General features: G+C 39.7%; 1 protein-coding gene and 1 long non-coding RNA gene across 4 annotated transcripts in view; one reads left to right on the plus strand and one right to left on the minus strand.

Annotated features, from left to right (window-relative positions):
• Positions 1-19,829, plus strand: part of PTPRG (protein tyrosine phosphatase receptor type G) — a 750,651-nt gene that overhangs the window by 431,867 nt on the left and 298,955 nt on the right. For 2 of the 3 annotated variants that reach the window (XM_033210299.1, XM_033210300.1), the window contains exon 3: positions 8,874-9,053. In XM_033210299.1, coding sequence (XP_033066190.1) covers positions 8,874-9,053 — 180 coding nt within the window. Of the gene's footprint in view, positions 1-8,873; positions 9,054-17,158; positions 17,252-19,829 lie in introns of those variants that run through there. The other variant, XM_033210301.1, reaches the window with a different exon arrangement.
• On the minus strand, positions 7,019-18,754 carry LOC117083077. The gene is made up of 3 exons (XR_004436929.1): positions 18,617-18,754; positions 17,612-17,616; positions 7,019-7,031 (listed from the first exon to the last, which is right to left on the minus strand). It is a non-coding gene; the product is annotated as an uncharacterized LOC117083077 (long non-coding RNA).

The raw sequence follows: 19,829 nt of genomic DNA on the forward strand, positions 1-19,829 counted from the left end.
TATTTATTAGTTACAAATAGCAGAAAGCCTACTCAGATGGGTTAAAATACAAAGGCAGTTAAAACTGAAAAGTCTAGAGATAAAATTTAAATTTTAGACATGGTTTGGTCAGATCTTCCTCTCTATTTTTCCCCCTTTCTCTTGTTACTGTCTTTTTACTTTTCAGCTTTAGCCTTCAGCTGCTTGCCTCCTGATTGCAGGTCATTCTGCTCCCTTCCTTCTTCATTCACTTTCAAGGGAGGAGGGCCTCTTCTCCCCCACAGACACTGAACAAAATTTTGGGCCTTGCCTTGTGAGTAGTACCAACCTAAACCAGTCCCTCTGTGTTAGTCCGTTCTCATGCTGCTATGAAGAAATACTTGAGACTGGGTAATTTATAAAGAAAAGAGGTTCAATTGACTCATAGTTCCACATGGCTGGGGAGGCCTCGGGAAACTTACAGTCATGGCAGAAGGCACCTCTTCACTGGGCGACAGGACAGAGAATGAGTACCCAGAAAAGGGGGAAACCTCTTAGAAAACCATCAGATCTCGTGAGAACTCACTGAGTATCACTGGAACAGGATGGGGGAAACTGCCCATATGACTCACTTTTCTCCACCCGGTGGCTTCCATGACACATGGGGATTACGGGAACTACAATTCGTGGGGACATAGCCAAACCATATCACCCGCTGAACTGAGAGATCTTCCAGGCACTAATTGGCTTAGGCCTGGGTTAACACCCTTTCCTGATTCAGTCTCTTGTCAAGGAGGACGAGATGCCACTCATTGCCATATACTAGTCAGGTGCCATTTCTGAAGCTGGGTCAGGGTCATGCCATTTAGATATTAGTATTTGGATGTGTGTTCCTAGAGGAAAGTATGGATAATTGTGTTCAGTGAGTACTTGGTATGTGCCAAGTACTGTTGGACGTGCTCTTAGTGTAAATCGTTTATTAAACCCTTATCACATCCTCATGGTTACTTTTAGTAAGGTACTTGGTGGGGTTTGGAGGTCATCTGGACTATCAACAAATACTTGGTGTCTATTTGATTCTTCCAGGTATTACAGGATGTGCTCTGATTGAATTTAAAACTCTTAGGAGCTTTAGAAGTGATCGAATGTAACCCTGTAATTTACATGTAACAAAATCAAATTTTTATATTCGATTGCCATATTCGTGTCCACTCTCTAGAGATGAAACTAGAATGGAAAGAGCAAATATGTGACATGACTGTCCCCCTTGAAAGATATTGCTCATTAATCTTGTCTTTATGAGTAACTAAACATACAATTTGTGAGTTATTTGGAGCCAACATGCAAGGTAAAGCTTACTTGTTATCCTTGAACTAGAACTCAAGTTGCCAGTCACCTTGCCGGTGCTCTTTGTACTCTGCCGTGTGACCTCTTGAATCCTTGGATGATTGTTTCCATTATGTCTTGATAGAAAGTCAGGATTCTAAAAGAACATATTAGTGTCAAAATGTTGACTATTTGAGGGTGTACCTAACTTTAAGGTTGAAAACTTCGGGTCTGGAACCAACTCATCTCCATTTTATAAACACTTAAGATGTTTGGCATTGGCCAGTAAGAATTGTGATAACTTTGTTAGTATCTCAGATACTTGTTGAAACCAGTTCCATGTTGTATCTACGAGAAGCAGGAATAAAGTTGGTACAACTTGAAGTCAGACTAGTTAGGTTTTGGGTGAATAAATGATCCCAATTGTTGGTAGAAATTTTTATTGAATGTTTGGATGTGGGGTAGATTCAGCTGGAAAGATATAACTTTTAAATCCCAGATACACCTAAGCATGCATAGGTCAAAGACTTTTAAGTCTTTGAAGGACCTTCAGAATCTTGCAGTGTGTGGATGGCATGCATGTTCGTGGTTTGTACCCTAGTAATGACATATTATGCACCCATGCAGGCATCACTAAATCAGTCAACTCCTTTTGAGCCTTTACTCAGCCTAGAAGTCTGTGACTCAGAACTAAAAGGTAGCCATTATCGCCATCTTTATGCTTTTTAATACCCTCCTTTTCCAGAACAGTAAAATAGGCTCCAGAGAAGCTTTTACCATCAGGATTAGAGTCTGGGACCTCCAGTTTAGGCTTTGGTACTGAATGAAATTTTACCTGAAATAGTTTTAACATCCAGTCCTGAAATAGACACCCTGGGAAATTAGACAGATAATGGTATTAAAAAATGAACAAAGTAGTTTCTATTTCTGATGTTATTGTCTGCTATTACTTCTGTTATTATGGCTAGTTGTTGATAGTTTTCTTAAAGCACACCTTGATATGAAATGGAACACTGCAGTTTTTACACCTAAAATTTAAAACCAAAAAATGTGTAAGTGTATTTCATTGTCTGCAAAGTAACTTTATATTTTCTTAACTGGCTTAAAATTTAGAATATTTCTATCAACAAAGTTGAACAGCTTTATAACTGAGTATGAATAAGGTAAAAATAGTGGCAAGCAGCAATATGCATGCCTTTTAAGACTTTTTCCATTTTTCATGTACACACAAACAATAAATGCACAAGAAGTAATTAAGCTACCAGTACTGGAGAATGCAAAAGAATTGTAAGCAGAATCCCATAAAGATTTTAATTAAACATGGAATAATTTAAACATGTGTATTAGATTTGGGATAAAAAGCATTAATTATAATAGTAGGTAATAAATGATACACATAATTTTGGATTGTTGCTGTTGGTTAAAAGTAGACAACAAGATGCAGAGTAATAAGCCCGGATTCAGGTAATATTTTTAATATAAGTTTATTGAGGGAGGCATTAATAAGCATATTTGACTAGAAACAGCACATACATGTATATTAGTTTTGTTTTTAATTAGATTTAGACAGAATTCATTATTTTTAATGGCTTTTCATTAGTGAATAGAAACCGTTATTTGGATCTATTATGGTAAAATAAATTCAAGGTACATGCTTATTTTCAGCAAAGAACCTCTTATGTATTTGAAGAAACCACTGTTTGGGACATGAATCATAGATAGGAATGTGAAATTCCTTGCTTTTAGACAAAAGTATGATTTCTATGCTCATACAACTTTTATCTTAGGTCAGTTATTAACAGAGAACTATACTGAAGTGAGACAGTTTGCTTAAATTGTAGAAAATTCTTGTTGCTGACCAGTTTTATTTGTCCTTATTTGAACTTTTCAAGTAGTATGGCTGGGGGCGATAGTAGGGCCACATTAAGGTATTTCTCTCAGATTTTTATTTGATATTGTTTGAATAGAATTAACAAGCACTGATTTAAAATATATATGTGTGAGCCAAGTCCTTTGGGCTAAATCTGCCTTAAAGAAACTGAGCATGAAGTGAGGTCTCAGACTCAAGCCCAGATTTACGGTATTTGCCATTATTTTCACGTGAGGAATTCTGTCTGCCTTAAACAGGGCAGTTGGAATTAATCTCCAGTCGTGTGATTTATTCTCCCTACTGTAGAAATATGTCTTCCGGACGCTAGTCTAATAAATTGTAACGTCTCAAAGTGAGAAACATACAGTGACTTGTGAGTGGCACACTAAGGAGGTAGAAGTGGGTTATTTTATTGCACAAATGAGCTATAGATTAAGCTAATGATGTTTTTCTTAATGACAACTTTAAAAACTGAATTTCTCCAACTTTATATAAGGTTTCTGTATAAGCTTAAATAATATCGCCCATGAACTTGATTATTTTCTTTACGCTAGTCTCTTGTTTCCTTCGTCTTTTGTGTGTGCAGGCTCCCTTTATCCAAAAAGGATGTGATAATCATCCCAGAATTACCCATAAATCAGTTCCCATCTTCCTCATATATCATGCCACAGACACGGCCTAAATGCATACTAGTAAATCCAGTAAAACCTGTATAGTAAAATTTAACTCATTTAGCACAACTTACATTTTACTTGTCTTCTATGCAGTTTCCTCCATAATTTCTTCATTTCTTTGGCAGAGTAGCCACAAAAGAATGACCTTTTGACAAGGACCTACTAGGAACCCAACATGGGTGTGTTTACTATTAACTGAACGCCAAACTTTACTCAGAGCTCATGAGTTTTTCCATTTATTTTTGTTTTTGATTCCACCATTCAATCTAGAACACCATACTCTATTTATTATCTGTGTCTCCTTAATCTTCTCTGGTCTCTGACAGTGTTTTAGTCTTTCTCATGACCTTGACACTTTTGAGGAGTGTTTGTCAGTTATATAGAATGTTCCCCATTTTGAGTTTGTCTGATTCTGATGTATTCCCCATCATTATACCAGGGTTGTGAATTTTTGGAAAGGATACCACGGAGGTGATTTGCCCTTCTTACCACTTCCTGTCAGATGTCCAAGGTAGCCATGTGGTCTCAGTGGGGATGTTAACCTTCATCGCTTGACTGAGTTGATGTTTTTTAGGCCTCTCCACTGAGAACTTACTACATCTAGCCAAAGATGGGATTAAGCTCTTCTTCTAAGAGGGGCAAACTCTACTTTTGACTGTTGGCCTCTGCCCAAATGGAAAATGCCCATAAGATGACCACAGGCTAGTAAACTTCTCTGCAATGCAGGAAGTGACTTCACTCAAGTGTCATTCAGTTCTGTCCTGGGGAGGTGGGGCCCCTCCTCTCCCTTTGCATGCCATGAAATGCTTGCACCCACCTTCCTTAGCTACATGTCTGTTCCATCCATTGCCTAGTCAGTTTCTTGACAGTCTGCTGTACATTTACAAGCCAGTAATAAAGGCAGTAATTATTGCAGGCAGCACTTACTGAACTTTTAGTGTTTGATAATGCTCTAAACACATGGATTATCTAATGTAATCCTTTCAGCCACCCTTTGGTGTCTGGGCACTTCATTGTACAGAGGAGGGGCTGTGAGCCACAGGCAGCTTAAATTGTCCAAGGGAACTGGGGCAGCCCTGCTCCTTAGTTCGCGTTTCTCAGCACTGTGTCTAGGACTGAGCAAGTGTTGATTCTATATTTAAATTGATACAGTGATGGATTGATCATTAAGACTCAATTTCCTGTTTGATTGACCTTCTTTGATTACAGAGGTCTGGTAAAACATAGAAAAAATAAGAGCGGTTTTAAAAATGATGATGCTTCACAGAAGGCGTCAAAAGCAAGAGTGGTACACTCTTGCTTTCGAAAGTGCACCCTTTCTTTAAAAAGCCATAGTCACCTTTGCTGGGCTTGTTAAATGTGCACATGGATTCTTTCATAGACATTGCATATTTGCAGCTTATTTTACCTTGTAACAGTTCAAACTAATTTAATATATTATTGAAGAATAAAAAGGAGTATTTACTCCTGAAGTTGACATCCTGGCTCTGGAGACCAAGGGAGTGAGGAATACTTAGCAAGAAGTCAGTAGATAGATGTGTAAACTAAAACTAAAATAATGTGGAGAAAACATATAGTAGTGTCATTAGAAAGTGGAACTCTGCCACTCTTTAATCTCTTCTTTCAGTTCTCTCTTCTTTGAATTCATTTATTTGTACCTAAAAATACATTTTAAGGGCTGACTATATGTGAGCCCCTGTGATAGGCATTGGAATGAAGTTGTACAAGATATAGAAGGAACCAGTTCTCAGAGTTTACCACTAGTAGGGAAGACAGACATTTAGGTATAAATGGTAAATTATACAGTAGTGATAATGGGGTCCAAAGGAAACCAAGAACCCCCGTGTGTCCCTCACAAAGGGACGTTTACCCTGAGATCAAACTTTTAGCCAGGGGTTTCAGGTGTATTTATTGGATTCATTAAAAAGAATATAGTTATCATCTCATGTTGAATGAGAAACACTATTACATTGCCTTGGAACTTAGAGGTTGGCAGTACGTCTCAATCAAAATCTCATTTCTTTAAGACTTTCAGCAGGTGAACAGGAAGTTACTTTTGGCAACTCAAACTGCCCTGTGGTTTTTACCCCTGCCCTTACCTCTCCCCTTTTAAGAACACAGACTTGTGTACTAGATTGACGTGTTGGAGTTGGTGAGCCATTCAGAAGGGTCTTGCTGCCAAAATGCAGATGTCTTGTTACTTCTAAAAAAGAGTCAGTAAGAGGAAACTAAAGTACAAGTGACTCTTATTCTTATTATAGATGGGTAATACTATGTCTGAGAGAGGAAGGCTTCTTCTCAAGTGTTCATCTCTTCCCAACTAGCTTTAAGTTAACCATAGTCTTTATTTAGTATTTTTTTAACATAAAAACATTTATTCAAATTTGTGAAAAACAAAGCATTCAATACTATGAGTCTTGTGGAACTGCAAATGATTAATGGTATAATTCTTAGTCTTTTGTAAAGAGTCTTAACACCAAAGAGATTTATACAGTGTGCAATGGCAATGGTGCTTCGATGTGAGAATAGATAATCAATACCTGCAAGCCTAGAAAAAGTGTTCTATTTCCTCCACTAATGACATAGGGGTTTTTGCAAGGCAAGAGTGTCTGAAGCATGAAGTACTCCAAAGAAGAATTAATTTGAAATCTGAAGTGGAAGATCAGTTTCAATTAAAATTGCACTTGAACGTATATTGGGTGGAAGTGTGAAAGCAAGCATATAGTCAGCTTAAATCTTCAGATTGTTACCAGTGAATAAATGAATCCCACTGGTATGAACCCTGATTATATTTTTATAGAGTGATAAATTATATTTAACCCATGTCTGGAAGGTTATGAGAAATAATATGAATGGCAAGTACTTTTCTGACATTGCAGAGTATTTTTTAAATTGTTAGTAGTAGAAGGATAATTATCAGATATCTGTTTTTATAAATGATGGCTTGCATCAATTATTTGAGTCATAGGTATTTGGATTTATTTTACTGTGTCCTGTATCATTTTTCCCTGTTGAGTGTAATTTTATTGTAAGTTTTTAGAAGGCATGCATACATATACATATGATATTATGATATTAAAACATTAGTTTCCATAATTTGGATTTATAAGCTCAGTTGTGGCTAAGTAAAATTCCTATTTTGGTCAGCCATCTGATAAATCAACGATCACTTTATTTGGTTTTTCAGTGAATTCTTTTGGCATCTGGAAGAAAATTTAAGCTGTAGACAGGATGATTGGAGCCATTCCTTATGTCTCCTTCCCTTCTTTTTTTTTCTTCAAATATATAGATGCAAGATGAAAATAAAGTTTGGCCAAAATAAAAGTTGGCTAAATATATGGCAAATACATACTATCCCTTTGTGATTCATCACAGACATAGGGAATTTGACAAAGAGGTAAAAAAAAGACATGAGTGAAAAGCCTATGACAATTTAGTTGGAATCATGCAGTGAAGAGAATGGTGATGTTAACTTTTTCCAGATAGTAGCATGACACTTACAAATGACTTAAGAGTGCCCCAAGTTTGCTAGACCTTTGCCAATCAGCGAACATGTTCATTCGGATAGTCTGTTTTTATCTTACTCTTTGGGATGAGGATTAGGGAGAATGACTTAAGCATTAGAGTGAGGCTGAGGTATTTTCCAGATAGCAAAAATATGCATCATTTTTAAGGAACTATATCCATTGCTCTTGCATGCTCTTTCCATGACGGAAAATACTTTCTGTGATTGTCCCATTTTTCTTGTACCCTTGTTTATGTCTACTGTGAGCTGTTATCAGTTTTCGGGGAATGGGGAAAGCTATGGCAAATGATGCAGGATGGTCACTCATGTGGGCTCTTATTTAGTGGTAGGGAGATTTACCTACACTACTAAACTAACAAGTTGGACTTACCTACTAATAAACTAAATAAGATTTCTTTGTGTCTTCCATTGTACAAGGCTAGGTATACAGGAGGCATAAAAATTCCCACCCATCAACTAGTATTTCTGTATATGAATGTATATACACTAAGTGTGTATATACACACTAAGCTTTCTTATTGGGAAGCCTGTGTTTTACCTGCTAAAAATGGTAAAGTTTATTCTTACCTGATTATCCACAAAGGATTCAATCTTAATCTTTCCAGCAAAAGTTGTTTCAGCAGGCTACGCCCGCTATGTTGTGTCAACAAGGTTAAAAGTAGGATGCGGAAAAGTCTAAGAGCACGTACGTAGTCAATGTAATAGAAACTGCTCCCATAAAATTTCATGTCCAAATAAGGCAAGGAGGCAAATGCAGTGTGTTTTCTGTATTTATGCCTGATTGGTACCTATTAGAATTATGCTTTATTGTTGTGCTTTCTTCCTTTATTTCTGTGGCATATGTCCCCCCAAAGTCTTTATTTATATGAGTGCAGAGTCCAATCTGAAAGTAACTTTATGACTGCATTTTTCTGTGAGAGAGAAGGATCGAAAAGGAGAGATGAGCACCTTAACACTCAAGTGTACAAATGAAGGCCAAACTGAAAAATCTTTCACAATTAGCCAAAGGAAAAACCTGCCTTTATTGCCCCCATCATTTGTAATGCCTCTCATCTAGTTTTCTGTTGCTTTTATTTTTTTTCCTCTTTCATGTTTACAAACTTTCATGGGCTAAGAAGACAGTTGTATTTAGGATGTTGCTCACAATAGCAAAACATGCTAACTTAATCAAGGTGCTTTTTTTTGTGAATAAATGCTCTGCTTATTTTAGGAAATATTTAAAAATTTTCAGAAATATGAACAACCCTGACAGCCCTTCTACACAACTCTCTTAATCTGGTTAAAGGTAAAGTTAGCAAATGTTTGATTGTAAATCAAGAAGCAAAACTAACTCAGGTAACATCTTTTCTGAAATCTTCTTGCCACATCAGGCAAATGGCTTCGATTCATAGTTTTCAGTACATTTACCTCTTTGGATTGGGGGCATGTTGAGAGATGCAGTGCTCAGCTTCCTAAGATTTATTCATTTTATCCCTGACCCTTGAACCGTGAGGATTGAAGTGTTGTCTTCTTTCAACAGGTGCCTATGGTCCTGAGCACTGGGTCACATCTAGTGTCAGCTGTGGGGGCCGTCACCAGTCTCCTGTTGACATTTTAGACCAGCATGCGCGTGTTGGGGAAGAATACCAGGAACTGCAGCTTGATGGCTTCGACAATGAGTCTTCTAACAAAACCTGGATGAAAAACACAGGGAAAACAGGTAGACGATGTCTTCTTTATTTGTCCACAGAGCAACAGGAACTATTTCTGGATGTCTTTGGTGTTTACCTTAACCATGACTTGCTCCTTAAATAGTGTACATTGCTATAGGGAGCCTAAATCAGTCCTTAGTTTCAGAACAAGCTGTGTGACTGGATACATCACTTTGTGGCTAATCACCCTGTGACTTCATTTTTTTGAAAAATATAAACTGTAGATAATAAAATATTATACATCTAGACCTAAGGTTGTAGTGATTAAATGAGTTAACAGATGTAAGGTATATAGAAGGACTTTCAGAAAGCTACCCAGTCTGGTAGCCACTAGCCACATATGGCTATTTCCATTTAAGTTTTAATTAAAAATTGAATAATATTAAAATTCAGTCCCTCAGTTGTACTAGGTACATTTCCAGTGCTTGTCAGCCACATACGGCTAGTAACTACCCTATTGGGCAGCTCAGACAGAGGACATTCTATCATTGCAGAAAGTTCTGTCAGGTAACATTGTGCCAAATATGGAAATGAAATCAGAATTCTTATCTTTCTTGAGATTTGGTTTATTAATATTTTTTATTACTTCCTAGTACAGATGAACTGTCTCATCCCTTTGTGTATCAGACCAGCAATTTGATTCTTTCACTTGTCATTTTGGGATTTGTGAATATGCAGCATCGTCTTTTTACCATTGCTAATGCGAAGAGCTGCCTCCCTCTCAATTACTGTTGTGCAAATATCAGTTTATAGATTGTCCTTTTAAGTACCCAAGAATGCCTTGCTGTGCTTTGCTGTATGATCTGAAAATAAGCTCTGGGATATTATACTACATCTCTGCTTAGTGCTACCTGGGGTTCTGTTGATGCCTAAAGATATTTTTCACTCTTATTACTTAACTACTTATAACTTTGGCCCATTAAAGCAAGTTTTTTTCTCTCTTTCTCTTTTTAAAGTGAACCCTTTGTAACCAAGGATGTCACTGCGCACCACTGTTAGTAATCCCTTTCAGGAACCTTGGCTGCCAGAGCCCTCATGCTGGGCTAAAATGACTTCACTCCTAGCCCTTTGGTCCTATTCATGTTGTAGGTCACAAAGTTGCCTTTTTTTTTTTTTTCTTTCTTTTTTTTAAATAACCTAACTGGCTAAATGGGCAGCTTTAGGGATCACCAGAAAAAAAACTGGTGATCCAATAATGTTATTTGTACCTATTTTTACGTTTTTTTTTTTTTTTTCTTTCTTTCTTTTTTTTTTTTTTTTTTTTTTTTGAGATAGAGTCTCGCTCTGTTGCCCAGGCTGGAGTTCAGTGGCATGATCTTGGTTCACTGCAACCTCCGCCTCCTAGGTTCAAGTGATTCTCCTGCCTCAGCCTCCCAAGTAGCTGGGATTACAGGCATGTGCCACCACCCGTGGCTAGTTTTTGTGTTTTTAGTAGAGATGGAGTTTTGCCATGTTGGCCTGACTGGTCTCCAACTCCTGACCTCAGGTGATCTCCCCACCTTGACCTCCCAAAGTGCTGGGATTACAGGCATGAGCCACTGCACCTGGCCTGTACGTACCTTTTCATCCTCACCTCTCTACCACCCCAGCACAGATTGTGTGCTTATTGTTGCAATTCAGAATTTATCAGTTGCCCTACTTTATGTTTTAAATACGGTGTTCTTAGGATAACTGCAATGAGATTATTTCTCTTCAGAACATTTAAATGTAGTGGACGAGAGCTTTGCCACCCTGGGTGCAATCAGAGATTGGAACTGAGTACCACCTCAGCACCACATTCTGGAAGGCTGTCAGAGACAATCACTGCGCTCTCTGATACGGTTTTCTACTTGACTTGCAACGCTTGACAGCCTTCAGCAAAGATAACACGTTTCAGTGACAGCTTTCAGCTTGGTATCACCAATGACAGGGTTTAGACGTATGTAGGGTTCCCTCAATTCAAGTTGATTCATGACCTTGGTCTTCCAGAAGCTGATTATCAATCTTTGTCACTCTCCTAGCTTCCTAGAGTGATCCACAACCTGTTGCATATCTCTTGAGTGCATGCACTTGATTTTAGAGCAAAGCTATCCAAATACGAACCCGTCGGTCTCAGAAATTTCAGAAGCACAGTGTTCTGAGAAGCAGAAATAAATCTTTATTACTCTCATACAACTAATTACTATAAAATTCACGACATAATATTAGATAGGCCAATATATCATAAATACTCTAAGATGAATCTGCTGTAGGAAGGGTTTTTAAAAAGTGACAACCACACTTTGGGAGGCTGAGACGGTCGGATCACGAGGTAAGGAGATCAAGACCATCCTGGCTAACACGGTGAAACCCCGTCTCTACTAAAAAAATACAAAATTAGCCGGGCGAGATGGCGGGCGCCTGTAGTCCCAGCTACTCGGGAGGCTGAGGCGAGAGAATGGCGTAAACCCGGGAGGCGGAGCTTGCAGTGAGCTGAGATCCGGCCACTGCACTCCAGCCTGGGCGACAGAGCGAGACTCCGTCTCAAAAAAAAAAAAAAAAAAATATATATATATATATATATATATATAAATATTTTTGAGACAGAGTTTCGATCTTGTTGCCCAGGCTGGAGTACAGTGGAGTGATCTCGGCTCACCACAACCTCCGCTTCCTGGGTTCAAGCAATTCTCCTGCTTCAGCCTCCCAAGTAGCTGGGATTACAGGCATGTGCCACCGTGCCCGGCTAGTTTTTTGTATTTTTAATAGAGACAGGGTTTCTCCATGTTGGTCAGGCTGGTCTTGAACTCCCGACCTCAGCAGGTGATCCACCCACCTCAGCCTCCCAAAGTTCTGGGATTACAGGCATGAGCCTCCATGCCCAGCCCACTGTACTAGTTTTGAAAGATGGTACAATTAAGAGAAATGGGTTAAAGGGGTCATGGGATGTGCATTATTTCTTACAACTGCGTGTGAATCTGCTATTCTGAGAAAAATTAAAAGTTTAAATTTAAAAAAATTCGTGTATCATGAGCCACATGGCCTGCCTTTGTGCCATCCATTTTATATCTATCTTGCATACCTAGATGAACTTTCGTAAATCATTAATTTTTAAGCAACACATATTTTTCTTCTCTAAAATTATTTTAGAGTATTTTCTGGAACTTTATATTCCAGGAAATAAATTCAAGAGGGAGTATTTATTTTTTTCTGATGGAAATTTACAGGTCACTTATCTGTAAAATAGACTCTGTCTTTTGTATATTAAAATATGAATATAGAAAGTTAATATTTAAAGTGGCCTATTACATACAGACAGTAACTCTCCCATAAAACAGCTTAAATGTTCAGATCTGTCTTAACCCCCTGAGAGTGCTATATATCCTATCCAGCATAATCAATAGAGCAACTTGGTTGTACCTTACCCACTTCTCGAAAGTTGTCTAAAATATCTTCACAAGACAGATAGCATCTCTCTGTTTCTTCCTGAGGAGCCGTAACTATCTATTGTGCCAGTTCCCATTTGATTTCATCTAAAGTTATTTCCCTTTCTTTCATTTTTGTAGAATGAAAAGATAATGCATTCATCAAGAACATTTCAAGACAATCTTGCTGTTCCTAGCATTAGCTTCCAGCAAAAAGATCAGAATTTAATACTTAGATGTTGCTTCTGATGTATGTTAATAAGACATGGTCTTCTATGAATTTTAACGATTGGGAGGAGTTTTTTTTTTTTTTTTAACTACTTTTTGTTACATCCCACACTGAGGACAAATAGTAAATGTGTTTACCACAAGACATGCTATTTTCATCTTCTCTCATTATATTGGTTTATTATATTTTTTCTTTGCCGACATTCTTTCCTATTTGTCTGCATATGCCATAGTGCCTGACACAGATGGATTCAAAATATGGTTATTCAGTTCACACAAGAATCATTGGGAGGGAAACTATAGATGGGAAAGTCAAGAGTGATTTTCTAGTATGTTACTGTGCCCATAAAACTAAGGCAAGTATTTTAGGACACTGTTCCATTGAGTTTACTTTACCTGGCTCTTAGAAGTTTTCAGTAGAGTAGCAACTTAAGAGCACACAGAGGCAAGCTAAGTAATGAACAAACTAATTGCTAGCTGGTAAAAGAGAAAAATAAAATCTTAACAACCTTGGTCATTTCCACATGCTATTTCCCTAACTGCGCTTGTGATCCAAGCTAAGTGTTGGAGGAGGATGTGGCTCTGCTCAGACACAGGCCAGGGGTAGCCACCCCTCCCCAAGGTCAAGCAAGTGTCTGGAGTTGAAAGATACTCTTTGCCCTATTGTTCATTGTAGAACCCCACTCAAGCTAACTGCTGCCTCTCTACAGCCCTGAAGAGCCACTTATCTCTTCCAAGGTCAGTGGAGACAAGGATGTGTGAGCCTTACTGAGAGTCAGCACCAGGCTACCACTTTAGATGGGCACCTTACAGGGTCTTTTCTTTTCTTTTCTTTTTTTTTTTTTTGAGACAGAGTCTTGCTATGTGGCCCAGGCTGGAGTGCAGTGTCACCATCTTGGTTCACTGCAACCTCTGTCTCCCAGGTTCAGGCGATTCTTATGTCCCAGCCTCCCAAGTAGCTGGAGTTACAGGTGCATGCCACCACGCCAAGCTAATTTTTATATTTTTAGTAGAAACGGGGTTTCTCCATGTTGGCCAGGCTGGTCCTGAACTCCCAGCCGCAAGCAATCTGCCCCATCTCAGCCTCCCAAAGTGCTGGGATTACAGGCATGAGCCACCACACCCGGCTCATTACAAGGTTTTCAATAGCAGTCTTCATGATGTCTGATTTCCCTCCAAAACTGATGGACTTTTGTGCCTAGCCCCCATGCAAGATGTGATCCCACAGTGGCATGGTTGCTCAAGTGTAACACGGATGCCTTTAGTCATCAAGAGATTGGTTAGCAAGTTTCTAGGAAAAGTGTGTTTTTGTGTGTGTGAGGGGGTTGTGGGTATGGGTGTGTGTATGTGTGTGTCTTCATATATTTCTGATAGTTTGGGCTTTCTGTTTTTTTCTTTCTTTCCTTCTTTTCTTTCTTTTTTGGAGTCTCACTCACTGTATTGCTAGACTGGGGGGCAGTGGCGCAATCTTGGCTCACTGCAACCTCTGCCTATTCTTTGTATTCTGTTGGACTCACATGTCTTTCTCTATGGATCTCTCCATGAGCTTTTACCTTTTTTGTGGTTTCATTCTCTCCCACATTTCCTCCTGTGTCTTCTTGCATTTGCCTGCCCTGGGGCATGTCTCTGTCGCTCTGCCTTATTGTGCCTGTTTTCACTGCCTGCTCCTAGCGTTGTCCCCCTTCTCTCCTTCCTGTCTTCCTTCCTTAGAGCTGGCCATAGAAGAGAACTGAAGTTTAAAAAATGTTTTCATTTATTGTATCTATGGAGTAGATTTTGATATTGACAGTAATAACCTAAATGTGTTCTTATTTCAATAAAACCTCTCTTATCCCTAATAATATTGGATGAGGAGGGCCTGGATAAGTGAAATACATGAATGATTCCCCAAATGTATTTTTAGGAGGGTCTCAAACTCACCTGGTACCAATCATTACTTTTATTTTTATTATAACACTTCCATAGCCTCCTCAATGTAATGATCCTTAATAGGTGTAAATATGGGCCGATGATGGTAGACCATTGTGGAGTCATCATTCCTTGATCAACAGTTGCTTTTTTATTCTGAGTTTTGTTTGTGTCACTAATAAATAGGTCATTTCACTTCCAAAGAGGCTGCCAAGCTTCTGATTAAGAGCAGAACATCAGCCAAGTAGACAGATGTTTGGAAACATCTGGGCCCTTGGCATTGTTTATATTGGGCGTGCCTAATATAAACAGTGTCTTTGTAGTACCCCGGGGCATCTCCGATTAGCCTAAGGTTGCCCAAAAAAAGAAAATGAAAGTTTAATTTTTAAAATCCATTATTTATTTGGGGAATGCTAGGTGTGCTTTTGCTCTGCTTTATAAATTTTCCTGTTTCAAAGGCCCACGTTCTTGGGTTCTTTCATTCTAATACTATCCAGCTTTACCTGAATCCTGGAACTGAGCTTGGAGCTATTTCACTGGGTCAGTCTTTGGCTAGGTACTCTGCAAGCTGTATTTCTTGTCTGCTAAGCTCCATTTTCTTTGTTATGCCCACAGCCTCAGTCCCCAAGTTCAGGTGGTAGGAACTAGTTTTTGTGTAGACAGAGGCCTGATTAACCAATTACCCTGAATGTTACAGGCCATTTTTTGAAGAACTGTTTCTTTTTTAGGGTGCAGCGTTCTCTGCTAGACTCCTCCATCTTTCATGTCTTATATGGTTAAAGTGTTAACTAATCCACTTTGTTCATCTCACCTAGTTTAGCAGTGAGTTAACTGAGACCCAGGATATTCCTGTGGTTTATCATCTCTTGGATATCTGAGGTTGCTCTGACTCAGCATGTCCAGGGACTCTTTACTGGATTACTGCTATCAGCTCCTCACTTATTTCTACTGACCAGCATTGCTTTCCTCCCAGGCCTTCTCCACAGAGTAGCCAGAGTAATCTACTTAGTTCCTTAATCTGATCTTGCCTGTCTCTCCCTTTTTCTTTGTTGTTCTCTCTCCCAGTCATATCAAGGACTTCCCATTTCTCTTGGAACAAACAGACTGCTCACTGTCCCTGCCTCGTGCTCTGTCCTCGTGTCCCATCCTGCTCTCTGGGTACCTGTCACCTTGGCTTTCTTTTACTCATTACCACTACCATGGGGCCATTGATTCTTTCTTGATGTTCTCCCATCTTGTTGGCACTTCCCTGGGGTAGTTCCTTTCACTCTCAGCTCAGACCATGACACCCTCCCCTTCTCTCATCGAGGCTTGGATGCTCAGGTGCTACCCCTTGTCCCACTTGCAGGTTTGCTTCTATTGTCTGTTTAGTTCTTGAGACCTGTCTTTCCCATTAGCCATAAGTTCCAGAAGGGCAAGAGTTGTGTCTGATTTACCCAACTTTTTCCGCTAGTGATTACTTAGTAAATATTTGTTGAGTATTTGAAAAACATAAATGTCAGTGTCTACAGGGAAATTAGTGGAAGGCTGTAACTACAGCCAGTGCATTCTGACCTTCAGAGAAGAGCATTTCCCTTTTACTGGGAGCCCCAGGGCATCCCTCTGATGTCACAGGTATTGTGGAAAGTGGTCTGGGGATCCCATCATTAGGGTCCATAATGGTAGGCTTTTTTTTCTACCTTATAGTCTTGGCAACGGTGCATCAGGGTAGGAGGATATGATAGTAAACTGCTAGTTTTCCTCTCATCCATTTTTCTTTACTTTTTGCCACCTGCTGCTGTTTACTCAGATTTTAGTGTGAACATTTGCTTTAGCCTGTGTTATACACACATGTTGAATTTAATTTATAAACATTTGGGAGATGTCCTGCAAAGAATGCTTATGAATGCCAGGCACTTAGTCAACCCTTCCAGTTCAGGAGAAAACTAATTCCTTATTTAAGATGTGAACTGACCTGTACTTTGTCCTGGCCCTTTTGCATAGCCTGGAGGTCTTTACATCATGGGGAGCCCCAGACATAAGGAGAATCTGGTGAAAGCTGTGGATCCTTCCCTAGGATAATAACCTTCCTTAAGGTTGCATAACACCAATGCTATTCTGTGATGTGTATGAATTGCTGCTGTGAGCGTTCTTCGTATATCAGCCCTCGTGAACCTCTTAACTTACCTGTGAAGTAGCTGCTATCTTATTCCAGTTTTACAGAATAGGAACGAAGCCACCAAGAAGTGCATTAACTTTCTCGTAAGTGGACAGTGGCAGAACTAGGATTCAAGTTTGGACTTACTGGCTACACAGGCCAGCTCCTAAGCTCCATGTGTGCACCATGCTCAGAAATTTACTTCTTGTATCAGGAAGATATAGATCTCCAGAGCCCATACGTAACCACAGCTGTGGACTTTTGGACTCTAGGTTAAGAAACTTTGAATTTGAAGCTTCCAGCTTCTTCTGTTCTCTCCATCATTCTGCTTTTATTTCATCACAATCTACATTAATCACAATCAGGATAGTTCTAGAAACTTCGTTTGCCACATAGACCTTTCCTGTCTTTCTGTCTTAGCCCAACTGTCTTAGTTAGTTCAGGCTGCTATAACAAAATAACATAAACTGGGTGGCCTAAACAATAGAAATTTCTCAGCGTTCTGGAGGATGGAGGTCCAAGATTAAGGCACCAGCAGATTCAGTGTCTGGTGAGGGCCTGCTTCGTTCGTAGATGATAACTTCTCACATTCCATGGTAGAAGGAAAGGCAGCTGACTGGGGGCCCCTTTTTTTTTTTTTTTTGAGAGTCTCATTCTGTCACCTAGGCTGGAGTGTAGTGGCATGATCTCGGTCACCACAGCCTCTGCCTCCTGGGTTCAAGCAATTTTCCTGCCTCAGCCTGTTGAGTAGCTGGGATTACAGGTGCCTGCCACCACACTCGGCTAACTTTTTGTACTTTTAGTAGAGACGGAGTTTCACTATGTTGGCCAGGCTGGTCTCAAACTCCTGACCTCAGGTGATCCGCCACCCCCGGCCTCCCAAAGCACTGGGATTACAAGTGTGAGCCACTGTGCCTGGCCTGGGGATCTCTTTTTTAAGTGCACTAATCCCATTCATGAGGGTTCCACCCTCATGGCCTAATCACCTCCCAAAGGCCCTGACTCATCATACCATTACATGGGGGATTGGGGTTTCAATTTGTGAGTTTCCAGGGAGATAAACATTCGGTCTATAACACCATTCATTCTTCTCCTGTCTTTAGCTGTTAGCTTGGCACCTTCCAGTTTGTGCCTTATCCAGATTCAGCTTTTCCTGCTGTTGTTTTAATTTTTAGATTAAATTTTATTTGTATTTATTATTATTATTATTATTATTATTTTGAGACAGAGTCTCACTCTGTTGCCCAGGCTGGAGTGCAGTGATGCAATCTCAGCTCACTGCAAGCTCCACCTCCCAGGTTCACACCCTTCTCCTGCCTCAGCCTCCCGAGTAGCTGGGACTACAGGCACCCACCACCACACCCGGCTAATTTTTTGTATTTTTAGTAGAGACGGGGTTTCACCATGTTAGCCAGGATGGTCTCGGTCTCCTTACCTCGTGATCCGCCTGCCTTGGCCTCCCAAAGTGCTGGGATTACAGGAGTGAGCCACCGCGCCCGGCCATATTTATTATTTTTATAGTGCTATTTTCTTCTAATTTACTTACTTCATTTTGATTAAATGAATTGATTTTAAAAGAAAACTCTTTATCAACACCATTGTTGGAAAAACCAGTTCTGATTGACTGGTAGAGACTTACTGCTAGAAATATATCCATAATCTACAAAAATAAATCAACCTTGCTCATGTTATTAAATTTTAGCGTTATACTTACTCGAGTAAAATTGGGAAATAAATGAGTATCAGGGAACTATATGGGTTATATTAGCACCCAACTATGATTTTATTTTCTTTGATATGATCAAAAAGATAGAAATAATTCAGAAAAGGCAGTATCTTTTTTATTCTGGGTTTTAGTGTAATAAAAGCATCTACCCAGTACTTAAGATCTCTCCCCCAGGCCCAGTCTGGGCACACTGACTCACACCTGTGTAATCCCGGCACTGGGAGGCCAAGGTGGGTGAATCTCTTGAGGTCAGGAGTTCGAGACCAGCCTGGCTAACATGGTGAAACCCTGTCTCTACTAAAAATACAAAAATTAGCCAGGCATGGTGGCTTATGCCTATAATCCCAGCTACTCAGAACACTGAGGCAGGAGAATCACTTGAACCCGGGAGGCTGAGGCTGCAGTGAGCAGTGATCATGCCATTACACTCCAGCCTGGGCAACAGAGTGAGACTCTGTCTCAAAAAAAAAAAAAAAAAAAAAAAAAAAAGTCCTTACCAATTTGATAGACTCCAAATGGTATCTTATTGCTGTTTCTGCCCGTATATTCTTAGCCAGGGCAGACTTGAATGCCAAATTACAGAGAACTTAGAATGTAGAAAGAATGGTGTACACCTAGGTAACAGAAAAGAGGAAGACATGTGGGAAAAGACATCCAGAGAGAAGCATCCAGAGAAAAAGGAGACCAGTGTCACATCCTTTTTGGCATGCAGATGTTTCCATATTGCATTAGGTTTTGAACATTCTCTTGAGAAGGCTTCTCACTTCCCTGCTCTTCAGAACTGACAGAGGTAGACGCCATCTCAAAAAAAAATAAAATAAAAGATTCCTCCCAAATAGTATTTGAGCCATCCCTGCTCTTGCTATTGTCCCTGACTCTAATGACACTTGTGTGGGAAAGACAGTATTGCTTTAAAGTATAACTTTCTCTGAAAACAGAGAGTTACACCTATGTGGCCAGTCTTCCGTGCTGTCCAGGAGCTCCAGCCTTGATTCTAGAAATGAGTTTGAAAATAACCGCCACTGAATATGTGCTTGCTGGCTTCCTGGCCCTGGATCATCTGCTTTCCCAGTGTGATTTTTCTCCAGGTGTCAAAATAGCCCAGCCAGCTAGGCACTGCAGTGATTATCCCATTTGAACAGTGGCGGAAACTGAGGCACAGAGAAGTTGGGTAACATGCCTGAGGTCACACCACTGTTAAGTGGCAGAATGGAGTCCCAACGTGTCTTGAGCTCGTATGCATGACATCTTGTGCTCTGCAGTGACTACCTTCGGTATATTCTGTTTCAAACAGTTCAGTGTTACACCCGTCATCAGAAAATGTGTTAGCTGGGAAAGTTCTCTCATTCCAGTTTCATGTGTAAACAAAAATATATGACATTTTTGGAAGGGGTGGGTGGAC

Source organism: Trachypithecus francoisi, unplaced genomic scaffold, assembly GCF_009764315.1.
Source record: "Trachypithecus francoisi isolate TF-2019V2 unplaced genomic scaffold, Tfra_2.0 Lachesis_group0, whole genome shotgun sequence".
Lineage (NCBI taxonomy): Eukaryota > Metazoa > Chordata > Mammalia > Primates > Cercopithecidae > Trachypithecus > Trachypithecus francoisi.